This window comes from Diadema setosum, chromosome 5 (genome assembly GCF_964275005.1).
Source record: "Diadema setosum chromosome 5, eeDiaSeto1, whole genome shotgun sequence".
NCBI classification, from domain to species: Eukaryota; Metazoa; Echinodermata; class Echinoidea; order Diadematoida; family Diadematidae; genus Diadema; species Diadema setosum.
The window spans coordinates 22,834,028-22,854,173 of record NC_092689.1 but is presented as its reverse complement, the minus strand read 5'-3'; the positions used below and the strand labels follow the sequence as shown (position 1 = coordinate 22,854,173).

The following is a 20,146-nucleotide window of genomic DNA, read 5'->3' as shown; positions in this document are numbered from 1 at the left end:
TTCCTGTGTAAGTCGCTTGTGAAACCAAGTAATTGTTGTTCACATGACATGTTCTTACGGAAGCCACAATGGAAGCCTATTATGGAAGAAGGAGTTGGCGAGAGCAGTTGAAGAACCGTGTGAAGTAGAATAATTATCAGGATGATAACTTCGGGTTGTCATAACTCTCGGTGCTTGAGCGGGGCTGATATAATCCTCGAGCTTTAAATCAATGTTACCGTGCTTTATTTTATGAAATATTGATAGCTTTAAAAGCTTGCGTCGTTCTGGGAGTGAATGAAGTTTGAGATCCTTTATCATTCCGGAGACAGAAGACTGCCACTTGTAATCATTACAGATGAATCTGGCTGCTCTATTTTGTACTGCTTGAATCTTAGAGATGTTACGTTGAATGAAGGGGTCCCACACTGTACAGCAATACTCCAAGTGGGGACGCACTAGACTTTTATATGCTTGTAGTTTAACATTTCTCGGTGCATTATGTAGATTACGACGAAGAAAGCCAATCTTGCTGCTTGCTCTGGCTGTGGTTGTATCAATATGTCTACTTAGTATTCCATTTTAAGTTGTCTGATAAGACAACTCCTAGGTATTTGTGACTGGACACTGATTCTAACTGGTGACCGGATAATGTGTACGTGTGATGAATGGGTCGAGACTTCCTTGTGAAGCGCATAACGTTGCATTTGTCCGGCTTGTATTTCATTTGCCATCTTTTTCCCCAAGTCTCTAAGGTACATAGATCTTGTTGAAGTATGACACAATCTTTATGTGTCTTAATGGGACGGTAAACTACACGATCGTCTGCGAATAAGCAGACGTTGGATGAAACTTGATCAGGGAGATTATTGATATATGATAAGAAAAGCAATGGACCCAGAACAGTGCCTTGGGGCACTCCTGAAGAAACATGAACAGGTCTTGAGGATGACCCTTGGACTACGACTGTTTGTTCCCTTTCTGTGAGAAAGTGTGAAATTCATGAAAGTAGTGAGCCCTGGATTCCAAGATGCTTGAGGCGATGAAGGAGCCTCTGATGTGGTACAGTATCAAACGCTTTCGCAAAGTCTAACACAACAGCGTCAACTTGCTTAATGGTTTCGACAGAGGAGAAAATATGAATTGTTGTGATCAGTTGGGACTCACACGACCGTCTGGATCTGAATCCATGTTGTGTGTTACTGAGGATATTGTTATCCTTTAGATGGTTCATAATGTGGCGATAAATAGTATGTTCCAAGACTTTGCAGCAGATGGATGTGAGGGATACCGGCCTGTAGTTGGCTGGGTCGGATCTGCTGCCCTTCTTATACAGAGCATTTATGTTGGCTTGTCTCCAATCTCGGGGTAGTGTGCCAGTCCGAAGACTTTGTGTAAATATGACTTGCAATATAGGTGCTACTTGTACAGCACATGACTTGAGGAATTTAGGAGAAATGCCGTCTGGGCCTGAGGCTTTATTTACATCTAAATTCTTGAGAAGTTTTATAATACCTTCTGTAGAAATAATCAAATCTGATATTATTGGAATTTGTCTCTGTCCCATAAGAGGAACATTGGTCAAATCTTCTTTAGTGAAAACTGATTGATATTGATCACTTAAGGCTTCAGCTTTTTCACGAGCTGTATGGATTAATTTTCCCTTGGAATATAGAGCCGATATACCATTTGTGTCACGCCTCTTTTGCTCAATAAATGACCAAAATTTCTTGGGGCTGGAAGTGAGTGAGTCAAAAACTGTTGTTCCTAAATAGTATTGTTCAGCTCTTCGAAGTTTTTTTTTTTTTTTGGACTCGCTTACGAAGCTGCCTATAACGGCACCAGTTCCGTTGAGATCCATCCGTTTTGGCACTATAAAATGCCCTATTTCTCTTTCTAATTAATCGCTTGAGGGTTCCATTTATCCAAGGAAGATTAAATCGAGTACTCTTATACCTTGAAGGAACATTTGAATCGACACTGCTATGAATAGCTTCCTTAAACACGTTCCAATTCTCCTCTACTGTCTTATGTGAATGATTAGCCTGGAAAACTTTGTAGAAATTTTCCATATCCTTTTGGAGGTTAGATGTATCTGCTTTGTGCCATAGATAAATCTTTCTACGTTTTGCTTTATAGAGAACTGGGCGTAAAGAAACTTCTGCTATCATATTAAAATGATCAGATATTCCTGCTTTTGTTACGATTGGTGCAAAACAGCCAGGGTTTGTTACGAGAAGTAGGTCCAAGATATTTCTGAAATTGCCTGATCTCGTCTTCTGGTTATGATTGGGTTCATAAGCCAATTGAGTGAATGAAAAATCGTGGATTAAATCGAGAAGCTCTGTGGTGAGTTCCTGGGAGTACACGCAGTGGTGTTCAGGCTTTCTACACAGATTGGACCAATCAATGTCTGGGACATTAAAATCACCTCCTACCCATACTATGGAGTCTTTACTGAAATCAAACCTAGACAAAGATTCCCTGAGTTTCTTAATAGGATCTGAACCCTTACTCGGTGGGCGATAAAAACACCCGATGTGGATTTGTTTGGAGTTCACCATCTGCAGTGAAATTCATATCAGTTCACAATCTACATCCAATAACATGATACTATTTATAGGCCGACTATTCTTCTTATTTGGCCTTAGATACTTCAGCGAGTTCCATATTTCTTTGAAACTGAGTTAATCTTCTTTTAATATTCTTTTGTTCTGACCCTCCGCTAATGCGCACCTGTACCCGTTACAGTGATGGGGCTTTTTCTGTTATCTCCCCCATCTCTTTGGTATAATCTCCATCTCAATATTCGTAATGCTGAAAATGTTAATAAGTTTAAGTTATTGTTGAAAACTTATCTGTTTACTCAATCTTATTTTTTTTTTCTGTTGCTGCTGTCGTTATAACATATGAACATAATGCTGTACTTTACCTTTACCTTTTTTTTCCGGATTGATGCGCTTAGAAACATCAGTATAAGCGCTATATAAATGTTATTCATTGTCGTTATCATGAAATCCGGACTGGCAGTTGGTGAATATATCATTCTGTATTAAATAATTTTGTACCTGGTTATAAACAATTTTCTCCATTATCTTTCCAATAACGAAGATTACCGACATTGGCCGGTAATTACCCAAAATGGTATTGTCACCACCTTTAAATATGGGAGTCACTCGAGCTATTTTCCACTGATCTGGTAAAATGCCTTCATCAAGAAAATATACTAATGATGCACAGGATAGAGTGTGTTAGTGAAGGTGCGGCGCGCTCGAGAGTATTGACAATGGTGCGACATGCACGAGGCGCAGCCGAGTGCATGTTTGCAACCGTTGTCAATACTCGAGAGTGCGCCGCACCTTCACTAACGCCACGAAATAATCCTGTGCATCATTTGTTTTATAAAATGGGTCGAAAACTAACAGCATTATTCACGTACCTTTGTGGGTCAATACCAGTCAGCTACATGTAGCACTCGCTCAAAAGTCAAGATGTCCGAAGATGTTCGTCCCAAACATTTACGCACGTCGCACTCGGAAATCCCGCACATAAGTACTGTACGTACGTATAAGAGTATACGTACGCCACGTACTGTTAAGCACAAGAAAGGCCGCCGGCTGTTGTGGCAGCCCGCGGCCCGAACTAGAAGTTGTTTACAGGATTGACAGCGCGTATAGTAGCGCGTGACGCACTTGTAACAACTGATTGAGTGCGCATTGCTAGTGTAAACATTGTGACGTGCGTCAGGCCACGGAGGTGGAAGAGAGACTCTTCTTAGTGCATACCTGAAGAAATTAATGCACGCACACGTGACTCATTTCAGCGCTTCCAATTGGCTACATTCTTGAACCCATTTTATAACGATTTATAACATCACTAAGAGGGGATGCAATAATATGTGCTATGGAAGGGATAACTTTAGCTGGTACACCATCGGGTCCAGTCGCATTATCACATGGCAGAGCGATCAAATATCTCATGACATCAGTCACTGCCACGGTATTAAAAACCAAATTTGATGTTACTTTTTCAAAATGATCAACTGCATTAGATTCATGACTTTTGTTCTGAACACCAGTACCAATGTTTATGAAGAATTCATTGAAAGCACTGACTCTTTGCTGTGGGTAGGCACATTTATTAACATGATACTATTTACAGGCCGACTATTCTTCTTATTTGGCCTTAAATACTTCAGCGAGTTCCATATTTCTTTGAAACTGAGTTAACCTTCTTTTAATATTCTTTTGTTCTGACCCTCCTCTAATGCGCGGGTGCATGCTTATCAATGAATTCTGTCAATGCCATTTGCTTCCTGTGGGCAATTACTTTCATGCACAGAGTTCCAACAAATATCACCTACATCACTTATGAATGTTTAAGGCCTAACCAATCTAAAATCTCGATTAATTTTATATCGATGATTGTCTTGGGAAACGCTGGTTGTTTTACAAATAATACCATATAATATTGTGTAATCGTCTGACAGTGATATTTCAATGACTCCGCTAGAAGAGCATTTATCCGGAAAATTAGTAAATATCAAATTTACTGCAGTAACGGTGGTCGTAGTCACCCTGGTATGTTGCGAAATTAACTGTGAACATTAAAAGAATCCATTATATCAAATAATCTGGTAGTTTGCCATGACTTTGTAATACTCAATGCATCACAATTCATATCTCGAAATAGAAAATAATCTACATTCAAATTATCTATGCTGTTAATAACAACTTCAAAATCATTGAATACCTCGGCGTTAAAATTGGGAGGGCCGTACCAATTGATGACAAAAATAGGTTTGTTCTTACTTTGCTTAATTTCGATAATAATCATTTCCAGGTCTGTATTATGCTGAATAAGATCTCGCTTAATGACAAAATTGATCTTTATGTAAGTAGCTACATCCCGCCATGGCGATTTCTATCAAGCCTCAGTAGACAATAACCGGGGACAATACTTTCAGTAAGTTCACCATCATCTATGTCCGCGGACAGATGAGTCTCGCTGAGGGTCAGTATATCAATATTTGTTTGTAATATGAAATTTCATCAAAATACTTCAAAAGTGACACAGGGTTTAGGAGGGCTATCGCGAAACACTTCATATCTTTAAATTTACATTCATTTTTTTTTTCTATCCCATAGGTCTACTTATGAAAGAATCAATGTTTACCCCTTTAGGTCTGGAGTGCACTGGTGAACTGTGTGTGTCATGGGCCGATGCGCACCCTCTGGTTTTTGTAATGTTGGGTACATCAAGAGATTCAAGAGGCGGTAATTGATCCCACAAGCAGTTGCCACATATCCAATCAGCATTTGATGCGAAAAAAAAAAATCTGATGACATGTTAGGACATTTTAGATGGCCCAAGTTATCACAGTACACGCGTCTCATAACGTGTTGATTATTATTTTATCGATTTTCTACAAAACACACATGGAAATTTTACGGGCATGCCTTTTAAAACAAACGAATACAATAACTACAAAATAACCATTCAAATGTGAAAAAAAAGACAGATTATATGATAATTTTACTAGGCAATCAGACTTTTTTGGAGGCGAAAATCAAAGGTACGAAATCAGCACATGGATACAAATCATGAAAGTTTTAGACATGAAAGGTCAGATGCGTTACGAATCATTCTGTTTATAGTTCTATGGTATGTCGCCTTAACCTTCGCAATCACTCTACCACCGCTTGTCCAAGCAGTTTCCACTTTCGGGTGTTTTTGTACATTGCTAAGGCATGGACCTACTACACATGGACTAGAAACGAAGGTCTTTCTTTGATCCCATCATCACCACCGCTACCTGATTATGTGCATCTTGATGAGACGTTTATGGAAACGTGCATCGCACTGACAAAAACCGTTTCTCATTGCAGTCTTATTTTGATGAGGTGCCTTTTCAGACTCAACTGCCTTTGTATAAACACCAATGAAAGGGAGCAGCAAACCCGAAACATGACAGTTTTCCTGTTACAAAATTAAGATGACTGAAGTGGACACTTGTGGACAAGCCTGTAACATGGCTTAGTGATAGGACATATATTGTACATGTCATCTACGGTTACTGTCCATGTGTACTCCGGAACAATGTGCGAAAAATGGGAAAAAATTAGATTACAAATCACAACCAACCTGCCAAAATAATTGAATACCTGAATATAAGAACAACCCAAGTCCATTAGAGAAAATTTAGAAAAAAATAGAAATAAATAAATAACTTCCTACTGCTTTTAGTGTTTTCAGTTATTGGGAGATTACTCATACAAATTTGAATGTAAAACAGTCACTTGAATGAACAATAGCCAAATTTGGACTTGAGTCGTTCTTATATTCAGGTATTCAATTGCTTTCTCTTGTAAAGTACGCGCATTTCGCAAATGAAAATAACTTGAGCGATAATTTCCCAATGTACACTGCAATGTACAATGTCACAGACAATGTCGTCTGTGTATTCCTTCGTACTTTCGGCGATACCGAAGAATTGAAGACAATTTCTTCTCGAGTATTTCTCGAGCTCATCCGAGGAGTGATGAAGATTGCCGAGTTCGCTCTGTTGCCTGTCAACAATACTCATCAAATTCGTTATCTCCTGCGCCATAGATTTGTTCTCGCGTTCTAAATCCATGAGCTTGCATTGCTGCTCATCTCATTTGAGAATTCCTTTTGGCCTGTGTCTTCAATGGTTGCATGAATAGAATGAAGCAAATCCTTCGTCTCTGCCTTAAAGCGCGCAAACATCTCCTCTATCAGCCTTTTGGTTGATTCGTCCGTCGCCATTTTGGAATTGGAGTTCCCGAAAGTATAGTATCATGCAAATACAGAACTTTGTGAAGCAGTACAGGATACAGCTACACCACAGTGCTAATAAAAACTGAGTTTTCAAATGGATCATGCAGTAGATACTCAAACTAGTGCTGAAAGTATAACTTTATTCAGGAATTTGTCTTCGGGGGTCGGCAGTTTACAAAAGGAGCATCAGTTTCCAAAATTACCAGATAGTTGGGATGTAGCAAAATTGCAGATAAAGTATATGTGTATAACATATACAGATTTCAGTATGAGGTGGCAAATTATGACATGTCTCTCAGAAGCAGGAGCAGAAGGCTGATGTCGCAATAAAGCCGGAACGCCAATGTCAAAGTTTCACATGTAGTACATTATACTCACAATGTCACTGCGTTTTTGGAGCTATGACCTTGTAAGTGCATGTGTGACCAGCGGGACTCCTCAGCAGGCGATGGCACATTCATTCGTGTTGCCCTCCTTGACAAAAACGTCGCAAACTTCACGTTATTTGCAACTCTAAGTTCTTCATGACTTCACATTTGTTCTTTCCTGGCAAAATAGTTATCACATATTTGGGTCGTGATTTCTATGTAGAGCCGACATTTTTCTTAGCAGAGAAACTTAGGACGTCCCCTCCATGACCTCATGTGTGTCATGATATGTTATATCGTTAAAAACGATATTGTGAATTGTCATTGAGAAGAGACTAAGGGAAAAAAGTGGTTCCAGCAATATTTGACTTACGGATCAGGCACAGTAACGCACATCTAGTGCACATTATGCTCGTATTTCAGTAGCAGCGTTGACAGTGGCAGACGGAGTGAACTAGAAATGGCGACTGGTATGCCTCCGCCATAATACATGAATCTCCTAATAGGTCTATAGTACGCTTTAAAATGTGTGATGACAGTTTAACATAATTGGTAAAATATTGAAATGACGAATTTGTCACAAATGTGTTGAATGTTCACTTTCCTTGAACTAGATTTAATTGGATGAATGGCTATATTGTCTACGAGTGCAGGTAATTGGGGATTTGAGGACTTTTAACCTGACTACTGACCCTTTAAAAAGTTAATGCATTGAGTAATTTTCAATTTATGGAGAAAAAAGTGTAATTTAAGTATCTAATAGTAAAATGGTAGCATTTTGACCTGGCTTTGACCCTTGACCTTTGACCCTATGACCCTAAAATTCCCAAAAGAATTACTGTCAGGTAGAACATGCATAAATATGTACTAAGTTTCATGATGATACCTTGAGTCACTTTCGAGATATGGAGGAAGAAGGGAAATTAAGCACTTTCACTTGACCTTTTTACCTTTGACCTTTCGGCAAGAAACTTCGCAGAAAATCTCTGTTGGGTAATACATGTATATATTAAGCTTGAACAAAAATGCTGCAGGCATTGCATAAATATGAGGGAAAATACTGAAATTTTGAGTTGACCTTTGACCTTTGACCCATGACCCCAAATACCCTAGATAACCACTGCCAGTCAGTACATGCATATGTACTAAGTTGCATGAAGATACATTGAACCATTTGCAAGATATGGAGAAATTTAACAATAATATCTTAATATTTTCACTGGACCTTTGACCTTTAACGTTATGACCCGGAAATCTCTCTGGAGAATCTTTATTTTGTAGTACATGTACACACTTAGTTTTAAGAAAATACCTTAAAGACAGCCAATCCCTTTTGCATGCAAATTTTTGAAAAATTGGTGAGAACACTTAGGTATTGAAGAAAACACTATTTGGAAACCTGTAAATTTTGAACTCAATTGGGTCTTTATTTGTTTAGTTAAATTGACCGTTAAGATTTGAATAATTTTTGCGAACTTCGCAAAAAGTACAAATCTAAATACTAGTTTAGTTTTACAGACCTGTGTGATGCACTTAGTTGTACATGTAGTTCATGTAAGTGGTGTGTTATTTGCCATTGATAATAAAGTAAGAGAAGCTAGTGAATTCAAATGACCTCCAAACATGCGCAAACTCACCTTAGTTATTCAGTAACCTGAATACTTGCATCTGAGCGAGATTCAAGTCCAGTAGAAATGGAATTTTCACCATTTTGTCATTTATCTACTTCTAGGAATAATCTCGATCGCAGCTACTCGTTCAGCGATAACTGCGTTGCACAGGAGCAGACAGCGCAGCACGATATACAAAACACACGACAGCACAGCAGCGAGCACCGCGATTGATCTGAATGTAGCTATCTCACAGTGACCACGGCAAGTTCTTCTATGGTGTCTTTAAAATGAAAATACCATTTCCACCTTGGCTGATTACAAGGAAAAAACAAATTTTAGCTTTTCAACGACATCATCGAAAAAGCCGCTGTCTCACTACATTTAGACCAATTCGTAATTGTGCTTGTGCACCGAGCAGCAATTCCAGCGATAGCAATCAAGATTTTCCAACGATTTTCTGACACTTGTAACCGCTAAAAGTGGACTTGGATTTGGAGACTCAGATGGAAGTATTTTAGGTTACTGAAAAACCAGGGTGAGTTTGTGGTTGTTTGGAGGTCGTTTGACAAACAGGTGCGAAAGTACACTAGCGCCGTGTACAACCACAGGTCACTGTGAGATAGCTACATTCAGATCAACCGCGGTGCTCGCTGCTGTGCAGCCGTGTGTTTTGTACATCGTGCTGCAGCTGTGCCTAGTACACAGAATACGTTACGGTGAGCGTTTGGTGCAACGGCTAACAACCTTCAAATATCACAGAAATGTTATAGATTTACAATAGTCTTGTCATTCTGGTGGAATATATCACGTTCTGTGCTATTTGGGAAGGAATGCAAAAGGGACGGGCTATCTTTAATGCATTGCAGATATTTGGGGGAAATAGTGAAAATTTTGAGCATTTGAGCTTGACCTTTTGACCTTTGACAATTTGTGCCGTCAGCCCTCTGCACAAATTGTCACCAGACGACAAATTGTGCAGGGGCGACAATTTGTGCCGTCAGCTCCATGCACAATTTGACGCCTGTTTCAGGGGGTGACAATTTGTGCCGGGGCGACAATTTGTGTTGCAACATGGGGGATAGTGACACAAATACTGCTACCAATACTTACTTCTTCTGCTGCTGCTGCTGTGGTGCCTGTTTATGGGGGGGGGGGGTATGGTATGACACAATCTACACTGACATGTACATACTAGTGAGGTCTGAGTCTAACACCTCCCTGCACATAATAATAGACATATCTTGACAAGCGTTTACACTGTCAGACACAACGGTAGGTTAAACACACTCTCATAAACGCAATTACAAACACATACATCAAAAAAAACATGTGTTATGAAGAAATATCTCGGTCATCATGGCCCACGGTTTACTTTCGTCCTAGCATACCCATCTGGGTGGCTAGGGGGTTAGCGGAACACGGAACTTGCCATCACCAGACTTTTATATCTTGGTCACCAAGAGGGGGTTGCAAAGTGTCATCTGAGTGTTACTAATTATATAATATTGGATGGCCTTGAGATTAATACAAGGAAATATTGGACGAGCTATGCACAAATATTGGACGAGTCGAAGACGAGTCCAATATTTTGCTTAGCGAGTCCTATATTTCCTTGTATTAATCGAAAATAGGACATCTAATATTATCATTATTATCCTACGGAAGATTTTAGCAAAGAATATTTTCACTTACCCTTTCTGTTTCAGAGTGCTGTATGGTCTCCTACTTAGCTACTGTACTTGATCCTGACATGGGGTATGGTACACTCTTCAGTGTTAGTTAATCTACTTCATTCCCTGATAAAACAGTGATCTATGTATCCATGGTAGCAGTCATGTTACTGTTAGGCCGAGATCTAGCTAATTTACACCAGAATTAGATGTTCTTGTATCCGAGATCTGAGACACAATTCACGCCACATCTTCCGTAGATCGTGAAGGATCGAATTACTCGTACACTGTACTGTAGTCCTATGGCCTACTGTACTTTATAGTATACACATAACGTAACATGCATGCAAATGCAAGCGGCGGTGGCCGGCTACATGTATTTGTATATCGCGCGCGGGCTATCTAGCAGTAGCGCTGAGCTGATCAATCGTCGTCTTTGTTTTCATCAAACCTAAATTTAATTTCCTGGTATGAAAGTGATATTTTGAAAAATTGTATGCAAAACAATTTCAACTAATTGATATATGAAATTTGTTTGTATAAACACAGAATTTTAGAAAAAAGATGTTTTAGTTAACTCGTGATTGACCAATCACAGACGTTTTTACTTCATATTTCATGTCATCTCGTATATATCTCAGCCAATCACGGTGCAGTTTATAAAAAACTGTGGGGAATCCCCAAAGAGATTTTCCCCAGTGGGGAGGAGAAAAATCTCTTTGGGAATCCCCCTCTTGCCGTCCAATATTTTAAATATTGGTCACCTCGGCAAAAAAATATTGGTCGAGTTCAACCAACTTTCTAAGTGGGTCGGAAGTTATGATGTTCGTCGACAAAATAACACTTGTATTTGGCCTCTAAAAATCATCTGTATGGATAATAATTCTGAATGTCTTTAAGGGTCACATGATATTGTGTATGGTATGCTTTTTTTTTCAAAAGTAGTGTTAATTGTAAATAGGGCCTACACTTATTGGAGTACAATGTGCCTCTCTTTGATAATTGGCCATGCTTGTTTATAGTAGACTGTCAGCTATCTTATGATAACGATAATAACAGAATTCTAAATATACCAAACTAGTATAGACTCTATAGTATACCCGTACTCGCATTCTCACTTCAAATCCCAGTCAATATTCAATATTCAATATTCAATATTCAACTTTATTTTCACTTCCATCAAATAAACAAAGAAATTATATACATTGCCTATGTACAGGATAATTGTAATACTTGCAGAACATAATTTGACAAGGTACATAAATATGAAAATGAGAAGTAGATGCGATTACATCTTTGTTAATATATACATAAAGCGTATAATACAAGTCAACTAAGGATGAGGATGGAAGTGGAGGGTCCCACTAAGAAGCAGAGCTTGTACGATATGGGACCCTCAGAAAATACACAAAACAGCAATATAAAACAAAATAAACGAACCGATGTCAACTGACATCAAGATGATTGGGAAGGGAAAAAGAAAGAAAAGGAAAAAGTCTACGCCTGGCACGCTAGGTTTCTGCATACACGCTGCATATCGGTGTAGGTGATCGTGAGCGTGAATCCTTGCCGATAATAATGTCACACACACACACACACATACACTCTGCGTAATGTACGTTCTATTGCGATGACATCATGACTAATCTCTGTAACAAGTACTTGCGATTTTAAAAATCTTTATTACACTTTCTCTTCACGTTTTGGTAAACGCTAATATTCCTGATTTTCCAAAATGGAAAACAACGAAGGGTAGGCCTTAATACCCTTCGTGAATTATGGTTACCTGTTTCACAGAAAAATTGCTAAGCGTGAACGTGACACGTGATACGTCATATGTGACTGTTCTTCGCAAGCCCAAATGAAAAGTGAGGAGGTGCGACGTATGCTACCGCGACACGTCCTGGAGGCTGGAGGGGGCGGAGGAGAACGCAAAATACTGACCACAGGTGTCCCACTGAATAAACGCACTTGTCTCGATCAGATGTTTTCTTCTCACGTGCAGAGATAAAACTACTGATCGGAGGTTTTTCTTTGCTCGTGGAAAGTAAATACTACTGACCAGAGGTTTCTAACTCTACGCGATCAAAGGAAAACCCCTGATCAGAAGTTTTAACTGTGCACGCACAGCTCGATACAGCTGATCAGTAGTTTTATCTCTGCGCGTAGTGGAGGGTAAATAAGGGCATAAAATGGGCTGTTTGTTTCAGATTCTTTTAAAAGCACCAAATTCGGCACGCAGGTCCCTTGTATCATACTTTTTCGATTTTTGGTGGGCGCCAAGACTTAAAACCCCTGGGGCGGCCATATTGGTGAAATCCAATATGGCCGCCATCCAGGTTAAAGGTCAACTGCAGTAGAAAATTGAAACTGCTTATAATAATAATAATAATAATAGCTGGTTTTTATATAGCGCATTTCACACTTGTTAAGTATCTCAATGCGCTTTACAGACTATTTTAGTAATAATTCCGCTGTGGACGGGTTTTAAAGGTTAGTGAATATTTTTCTAATGATGATATCGTTTCTGCAATTCAAGTGACCTCTCAACGTCACTTTCAAGGTCAATTTAGGGTCAAATCAGGCATTTGGGTCATACCATTTTGCCCTATTTGTCTTCTAAACATTGAAGAAGCTATCTTGGATAAATAAAACGATCAGGTTTGAGTTTCTTCAGTTTGTCTCCCTCTACAAATGAAAATTTGTTAAGATCGCAACTGCTGATCTGTAAATTAACAAACATGCCGGGAAAAAGGAACCAGTGGGACTCGAACCTGTCATCTACTGCTTTCCGGGCAGCGACACTACCACCAGGCTGTCCCTGGTTGCCGGCAGTGACACGATGAACATGGAACAAATACCCAAGCTCCGAGATTCCGACATTGTTATGTTAAGTAATCCAAGGCGGACAAGGCATAGGATAAATGAAAGAAAGATATTATTCAGAGGGGTGAAGGCTCAGGTTTGAGTTTCTTCTTCTTCTAAAACGATGTTATCATTATCACTGTCCATAATGTCTTCCCGAAATGTATGATGCTGTACACCAACAGTTCGTTTTCATAATAAACTGTTGGTGTACAGTATGATAAGTTTTGGGAGGAATTTTTCTGTTCTTCCGCTCTTGATATTGTTTGACCAAGGCGTGGGCTACGAATTGCCTCATATAATCCTGTATGTATATACGTACACTATGTTTGTCTCTTCATTTCTTTGAATTGTGTGTAGAAAGTTAAAGGGAAGCAGTCCCGAGATTTTCACTGTAATGGTAATTAAGAAGAGTAAAAAACATAACCTTTCACCAGTTTATATGCGTAGAAATGAAAAACTGTCTCCGTACGCGAATTTTGAAAAATAATTCCTGCAAGCGATCGTGTAAGAGCCGGCAAAAAGATGGTACGTCATGCATGCCCTACTCACCAAGTTGACAGCCGTGCCTCTAAAAACCAATTTAAGTGTTGAAATGATTAGTTGCAATTTTATCATATAATATGAAAGTTTGTGGTTTTATTATTTCAAACAAAATATTTCAAGCTTAGATATGTATAATTCATGAAAAATTAATATTGTTAACATAAATTTATATGTATTTTTAAACCAAATAAATTATACCATGAACTTGACATCAAATAGGCACGGTCCTTTTCTAGCTTCCGTCCGTGTTGCATACTTCTTAGCGTAGAAACCACTCTCGCGCGCGAATTCTTACAATACTATTAATGTACACAGTACTCCGTCTAGCTGATTTTGCCGAAGATAACCTGTGTATGAGAGAGTCGAATTCTTCAAAGAAAATATTGTTTGTATCTCAGTATTTCTGTAAGTAGTCAGATATCGCCTTTCCTCGAAAAAAAAAAAAAAAAAACTTTGACGTGAGCCGGGAAGGGTAAACACAGGGGGTCATAGGGATATGATTTCGCTCCACTTTGCCGTGCATGTCCAGTCGGCACTGGCAGCAGCTAGCTCAGTGGCACTGTACTGCAGTCCAACCCCGGCTGCAGCCCCACGGTAAATGAAACATAGCTAGCCACTTTTCTTACCTCTCTACGCTTTTTTCCCTCGGTTCTCTTCGAAATCGATGCTCGAGGTGTTTCTGTTTTATAACTCACGTGAGCAAATGGTCGGGATTGCATCTGGCTTCAGGAGTTTTCTCGGTTTATAACCGAGGGCCACACAGCCTGCCGGTCCACGTAAAAACATCGCTTCTTAAATGGTCCACGCACAGGTAGGTCACAACACGATATCGAGATTTTGTAGGCCCTAAGTTTCTTATGTTCTGCATCGTTGTACCAAGATTTCCCATCTATACAGCTCACCTTTCACGATACTTTTGTGGGTCTGGGACGGAAAAAAGGATTTTCCTGGGAAATTTTCTGCACGATTCGAGCAAAACTACTGATGTAAGATAGCCTGACCAGATGGCGCTGAATGCGGTCGCCCCTATAGTGTACTAGCAGGCCTGTAGCTGTGTAGAATCGTTTCTACCTACAATCTGTACGTACTAGAACATGCATGAGCGGCGACAGGGCTGCAGCTGCGCTTGTGATAGACTGGAAAAGTGTGAAGGGCAAACCGCGTACGGGGTATCTACCGTAGATCTAGTTGTACCGTCCACACGTGTACTGTGCGAATATAATACACAATACATACACACACACACACACACACACACACACAACGTAGAAACAATGTCAAATACTACTAGTAGTAGCCACCGACGTCTTCATGCATCCGGTTAACTAGGGAGCGTACGGATAACGAGCAGAACACGGCTGGGAAGAGTTGTGCCTCGGTGACGTCTGACTCTCCGCCAGGACTTGCTCATTAGCATATTCACCATGCTGATTCACACTTTTTCAACCAAAATTTACGAGCTTATTTGGTGATTTGAAAGTTTGTTTTCGGTGAAAGTAGTTCATTGGAGGTACCAACAACAACATATTTTTTTTAAATTTCGTGAGGACTGCCTCCTTTTAATTTGAGGTGGGTACCATAATAACTGGATTTTATGTACAGAATATATTTAAGTGATAGCTATGAACAAACTACACATCGCCAGCAACTGAGGCAATATCCGTGGACATCCCAGAGTCATCGTTAAGAAAATTCACTGATGAATTGGATAAAATGAATCTGGGAGTTAAATCCTCAGGTATGTTGAGTTACAAGAGGGACAAGGAAATTAAAGTGGTCCTGCTGAACATCGATAAGCTTTTCATTTTCTCTCAGTGATTGCACATGAGTGTGTTAAGCAACATTCAACGGCGTCTTCATGAGGACATTTCAGAACATGATTTAATTTATCGCTGTTTACAATATGTGCAGTATGACGTCACATCCACATACGTCCTTAAAAAAGATGTTTTATCGACGTTGCCTCTCTTGATACAGAGGCACTAATGAGTCCAAGACGGTGTTGGAATAATATCGACAAGACCGTCTTTAAAATTTTTTAAGGTTACTGTGGACAAGTAAGACCTACAATGCGAGTTCTAGATCATCCACTATTTATAATATTATTTCGCTATTGACAGCAAATTGTCCAACGAATGCCAATGTAATGAAATTACTTTCTAAAGTCAAATTAAATTAAGATGGAAGTAAGGATATACGATTTGAGAGGCTTCATACGAGATTCCTTAAGCCCATATCTTGCAGTTGAATGCCAGATATGTTTGCTAACAACAATCATCAATCATCTCTCGCGGGGGCAGTATTGGTAAATTCTTCTATGGAATTAGGCATGCCTCATTTAATTTCTGTCATGGCGCGAGTTTGATCTCGATGGTCCACATGACGGTACTCTCTGCAATCAAACTTTGTCCTTCCAAACTCATTGTTGATTCCCGACTATAGGGAAAAGAGCATAAGAAAAAAAAAATAAATCATTGTATTTTTTGTGACTACCCGTGTTTTGGGTTTTTTTTTTTTTTGTTTCAAATATACAGTATAATCCGTTGGATAGAGTTTGTAAAGGATTGACGAAAAGTGCTCGATGATATAAAGCAGAGTCTGAAGATCACATCAACGTGCAACCACCGGTAGCAGACAAGGCACTCAACCACAGGTACGACTATATGTGACCGTGCACCTCAAAACGAACATAAAGTCGCACACACTGATTTTGCGTGAGGACTGAAAATAAGTGAAATGGGTCAACCTAGCCGAACTTGACTTTTTCATATTTTCTGAAAGAGCGGGTCTTCTTTTACATTATGCTAAATTTTTTCATCATAAAACGGGCAGGAAAGCGTGTTTTTTTAGCAGTTTATTTCGAACAGTTTTGGTAGAATAGTGTGATTAGGTGTGTCTTTAGAATCCCTTTTTCATTTCTGAAAAACCTTGTCCACACTCTTCAATTTCAACTCTAATAACTTTTGAAAGGATAGTGCTACTGCTTTGAAAGTTTGCATTGATTATTGACAGAATGTGTTAGTGAGGCATGCTCAATTTCATTTTAATCTGATAATCCCTTCATTGTTGTTACCCTGGTGGTTTACTTGCTGTTTTTGTCCCATTCATCGCATAGCAAGCACGGTTTGGTAAAGATTAAGCGCTTGAATACACACTGTACTTCAGAGCCTCTTTTCTCAGTTCACACTTTTCCTGAGTTTGTGCTTTCTTTGCAATATTTAGATAGGTTAGGAGAGTCCATTTGATTTGAGTTATACATCATTTTAAAGCTTAAAGTCTGCTCTTTCAGAATATGGTCTTAACTAAAAATTCATGTCTGGCGACTTTTTGTTTGTTTTGAGGTGCAGTGTCACATATATATATGAGAGTACAATGTCTGGAGTTTTCTTGCAGTTTCATCATATACTATTTGAAAATTCTCGTCTTTATATTTCTTTTTCTTTCAGGGAAGCTGCAAAGCAACTTGACTTCTTTGTCTTCGTGAAAATTCACTGCGAAGAAAAAGCAGCCTTTTAAAGAAGCCCCGATCCAATGTGTGATTCGAAAATGTCCTTCCGCAGGAAAGAAATCAGGAAGGAAGAGCAGAAGCGTTTACTAAAGATGAATAGAGCAAATAGCTTCGACGTGTTGGTAAGGAAGATATTTTTTCTCCTTTTAATTATTTCATTGTGAAAGATCAATGAGGAGAAAGTGATAAAAAAGAAAATGAAATCAGACATTGAACTGCTATTATACGCAAGTTAGATAAGTAACACATCAGCAAAACAATTTAGATGGAAAACCTATAATTTCGGATGAATAGATACAATGTAAGTTTTTGAGCTACTATTTCACAGATCTTAGAATATATTTTCACATCGTATGTGACTGCACAAATAACATTTGATCTGTGGTCAAAACAGGCAATGTCGTAGAATGAATAATAATGCAGTAATTCGATGGCGTTCTATGAAAGAATGTTTTTGTGACGCTTTGAGGTAGTCATTTGGAAAAAAAATGTCATGTGTTGTTTTTAGTGCTACGGTTACACTTTGTGACAGTCAAGGCATAGGAAAAAGTAATCTTAGCCTTAAAAATATATAATATGCAATATTAAAATGACTGTGATTTAGCCTTTAACTTGAAGTTCTTAAACTAGGCATCAGATACATATAAACGTAATAGGGAGCACAGTGTAATAAGATAACTATACCGTTAGAGTAATAACACAGTCATTATGTTCAACGGAAGTCACGCAACAGCTATGAAGCAAATTTTTTTCAGGGTAAATGTTGTTGATGAATTTGGAGATTTCAACATTATCCTCTTCTAAATTCAATTTAAACATTCTAGCGGCCAAATGAGGGTCTGATCCAAAAATTCAAGCGACCGCGACGGGACCAAATTTGATACAGTTTTTTTGCTCACAATAAGAAATGTTAACATGTTAACAGCAGCCATATATCCATACATATGTGTCAAGCTTACATGAAAGCATGAAAGTGCACTATAAACAAGGCAGACATTTGTTTTGTTTCCTTGGCAACAACAAATTTCACTGGCGCGACGGGACGGAATGAAAAAATCACTGGTTTTTATGAAAACAATTCAAAGGAGAATTCTATCAAAGTTGATGAGCCTGACTTACCACGCCATGTGGTGTTTGTTTGCTCCTGTTCCCTACATTACTCCAACAAAAGAGCTAACATATAAATATAATATATTCTGTTTTTAAGTAACTTCCTCAAAAGGTGTCGAACGATATGCACCATGTACAAAACCAATGGGAAATTCTCAACATGGACTTAGTTACCCACTTTTCGACCACTTAAACTGCGGAAGCAAAATAGCGTGCATGATTCGAACGCCTGCGCTGCGATCATCGTTCGAACGCCTGTGCTCATTGTTCGACCACATCCGTGCTTCGACATTCGCGACGTACCGCGCCGTGCGCTCGCCCTGCCTATGAATGGAGTAGCGCGCGTGCCACGCACGGGCGAAACTGTATACATCGCACTATGAGAGCGCGGTACTCCCATGTACAGTGCTCTACGCTGTGCGAGAGATTGAACGCATACATAACACGTTGCGATCGAACCATAGCGATACCGCAAATTCTGGCATGGTTGGCATGCAAAATATCAATATCGCGTAAACGCTTAAGTTATCTCAGAAACTGCTGCCATCGTGGCTGTAGGTGTACGCGCTGTACAGATTCAATGCAGATAAACGACTAGTAACTTCACTGTTCGAAAGTTGGAATGAATCAAGTCCATATGTGTTGCTATACAACTTTACTTACCCGTTACTTAGCCGTTGAACTGCTTATGCGAGCTGACCCGGCAGGGTCGCGACAATGATTTCGGGGGTCCGGCGACGTGGCCCACTGTTGTGCTCTTCGGAATACGTGTGGAGGTAGTTGCGTAGTTTGAATTTCGCACTTGATTTGCGCCATTTTTTTATTCATGAATTTCAGTGGATTTTTATTCGTAAGAGTGGTCTATTCATGGAAACGTTCGAATCAAGCGTAACTTGCTTTACTTCCTATATACGAACATGTTCAGAAAATGCTCACACTGATTTGTAAGTTTTAGCAAGCTTTTGGATTCAGTTGTCGCATGATCTGTTATTTCACATACAGGGCAAGCCACCATGTGACAGTGTGCCAGCATTGTATGATTTACAAATACAACGAACTATGAGATAAGTGCAATGTTTCCCACACAGAAATATACAAATTTCGGCTAACTCGCTCGTACTAATTTAGAGTATTTTTTCAAGTCCTCAGTTTGTTGGTATAAGGCCGTCACTATATCTTGATTAGAATTGTAAGATTTAATAACCAAAAAATGACAAGAATTCCATGTTTTGTAAGCTGAAATGCACAAAATTTTCGGCTCGCTCGCTGCGCTCGCTCGCCCAAATTTATTACATTTAAATCACCATCAAAAGACCCCTTTTAAGTGCTTGAAAAAGCAAATCATGTGGACTTTTTTTTAAGTCCCTACCGAGATGGGGTTGGGGTTGAACGATTTTTCAACAATTAGGGGCGCAATTGTCGCGCTTGCCCCGTGCGCCGTTTTCCCTAGATACGCCAGTGCTTCCATTGCTGACGTACGAACGGAAAATAGCGAGTCTCTACGACGTAACATTCTAGAAAAGGTGTCGATGCTTAATGGTATGTGCAAAAAGAAATAATGATAATAAAAATGATGTTATCTCCGAAAAAGTCACGAAGATAGAGGGAAACTTTGAAAGCCTAGACACTAGAATATCTGACCTTGAACATGGAGTGTCATATATGGAGACAGAAATGGGAGAAATC

At 39.3% G+C, this 20,146-nt stretch overlaps 1 protein-coding gene across 1 annotated transcript in view; it reads left to right on the top strand.

Moving 5' to 3' along the window:
• The first annotated feature begins 17,388 nt into the window (after positions 1-17,388).
• Positions 17,389-20,146, top strand: part of LOC140228789 (tryptophan 5-hydroxylase 1-like) — a 217,221-nt gene continuing 214,463 nt past the window's right edge. Inside the window, exon 1 of the mRNA XM_072309063.1 lies at positions 17,389-17,472. Coding sequence (XP_072165164.1) covers positions 17,389-17,472 — 84 coding nt within the window. The remainder of the gene's footprint in view (positions 17,473-20,146) is intronic.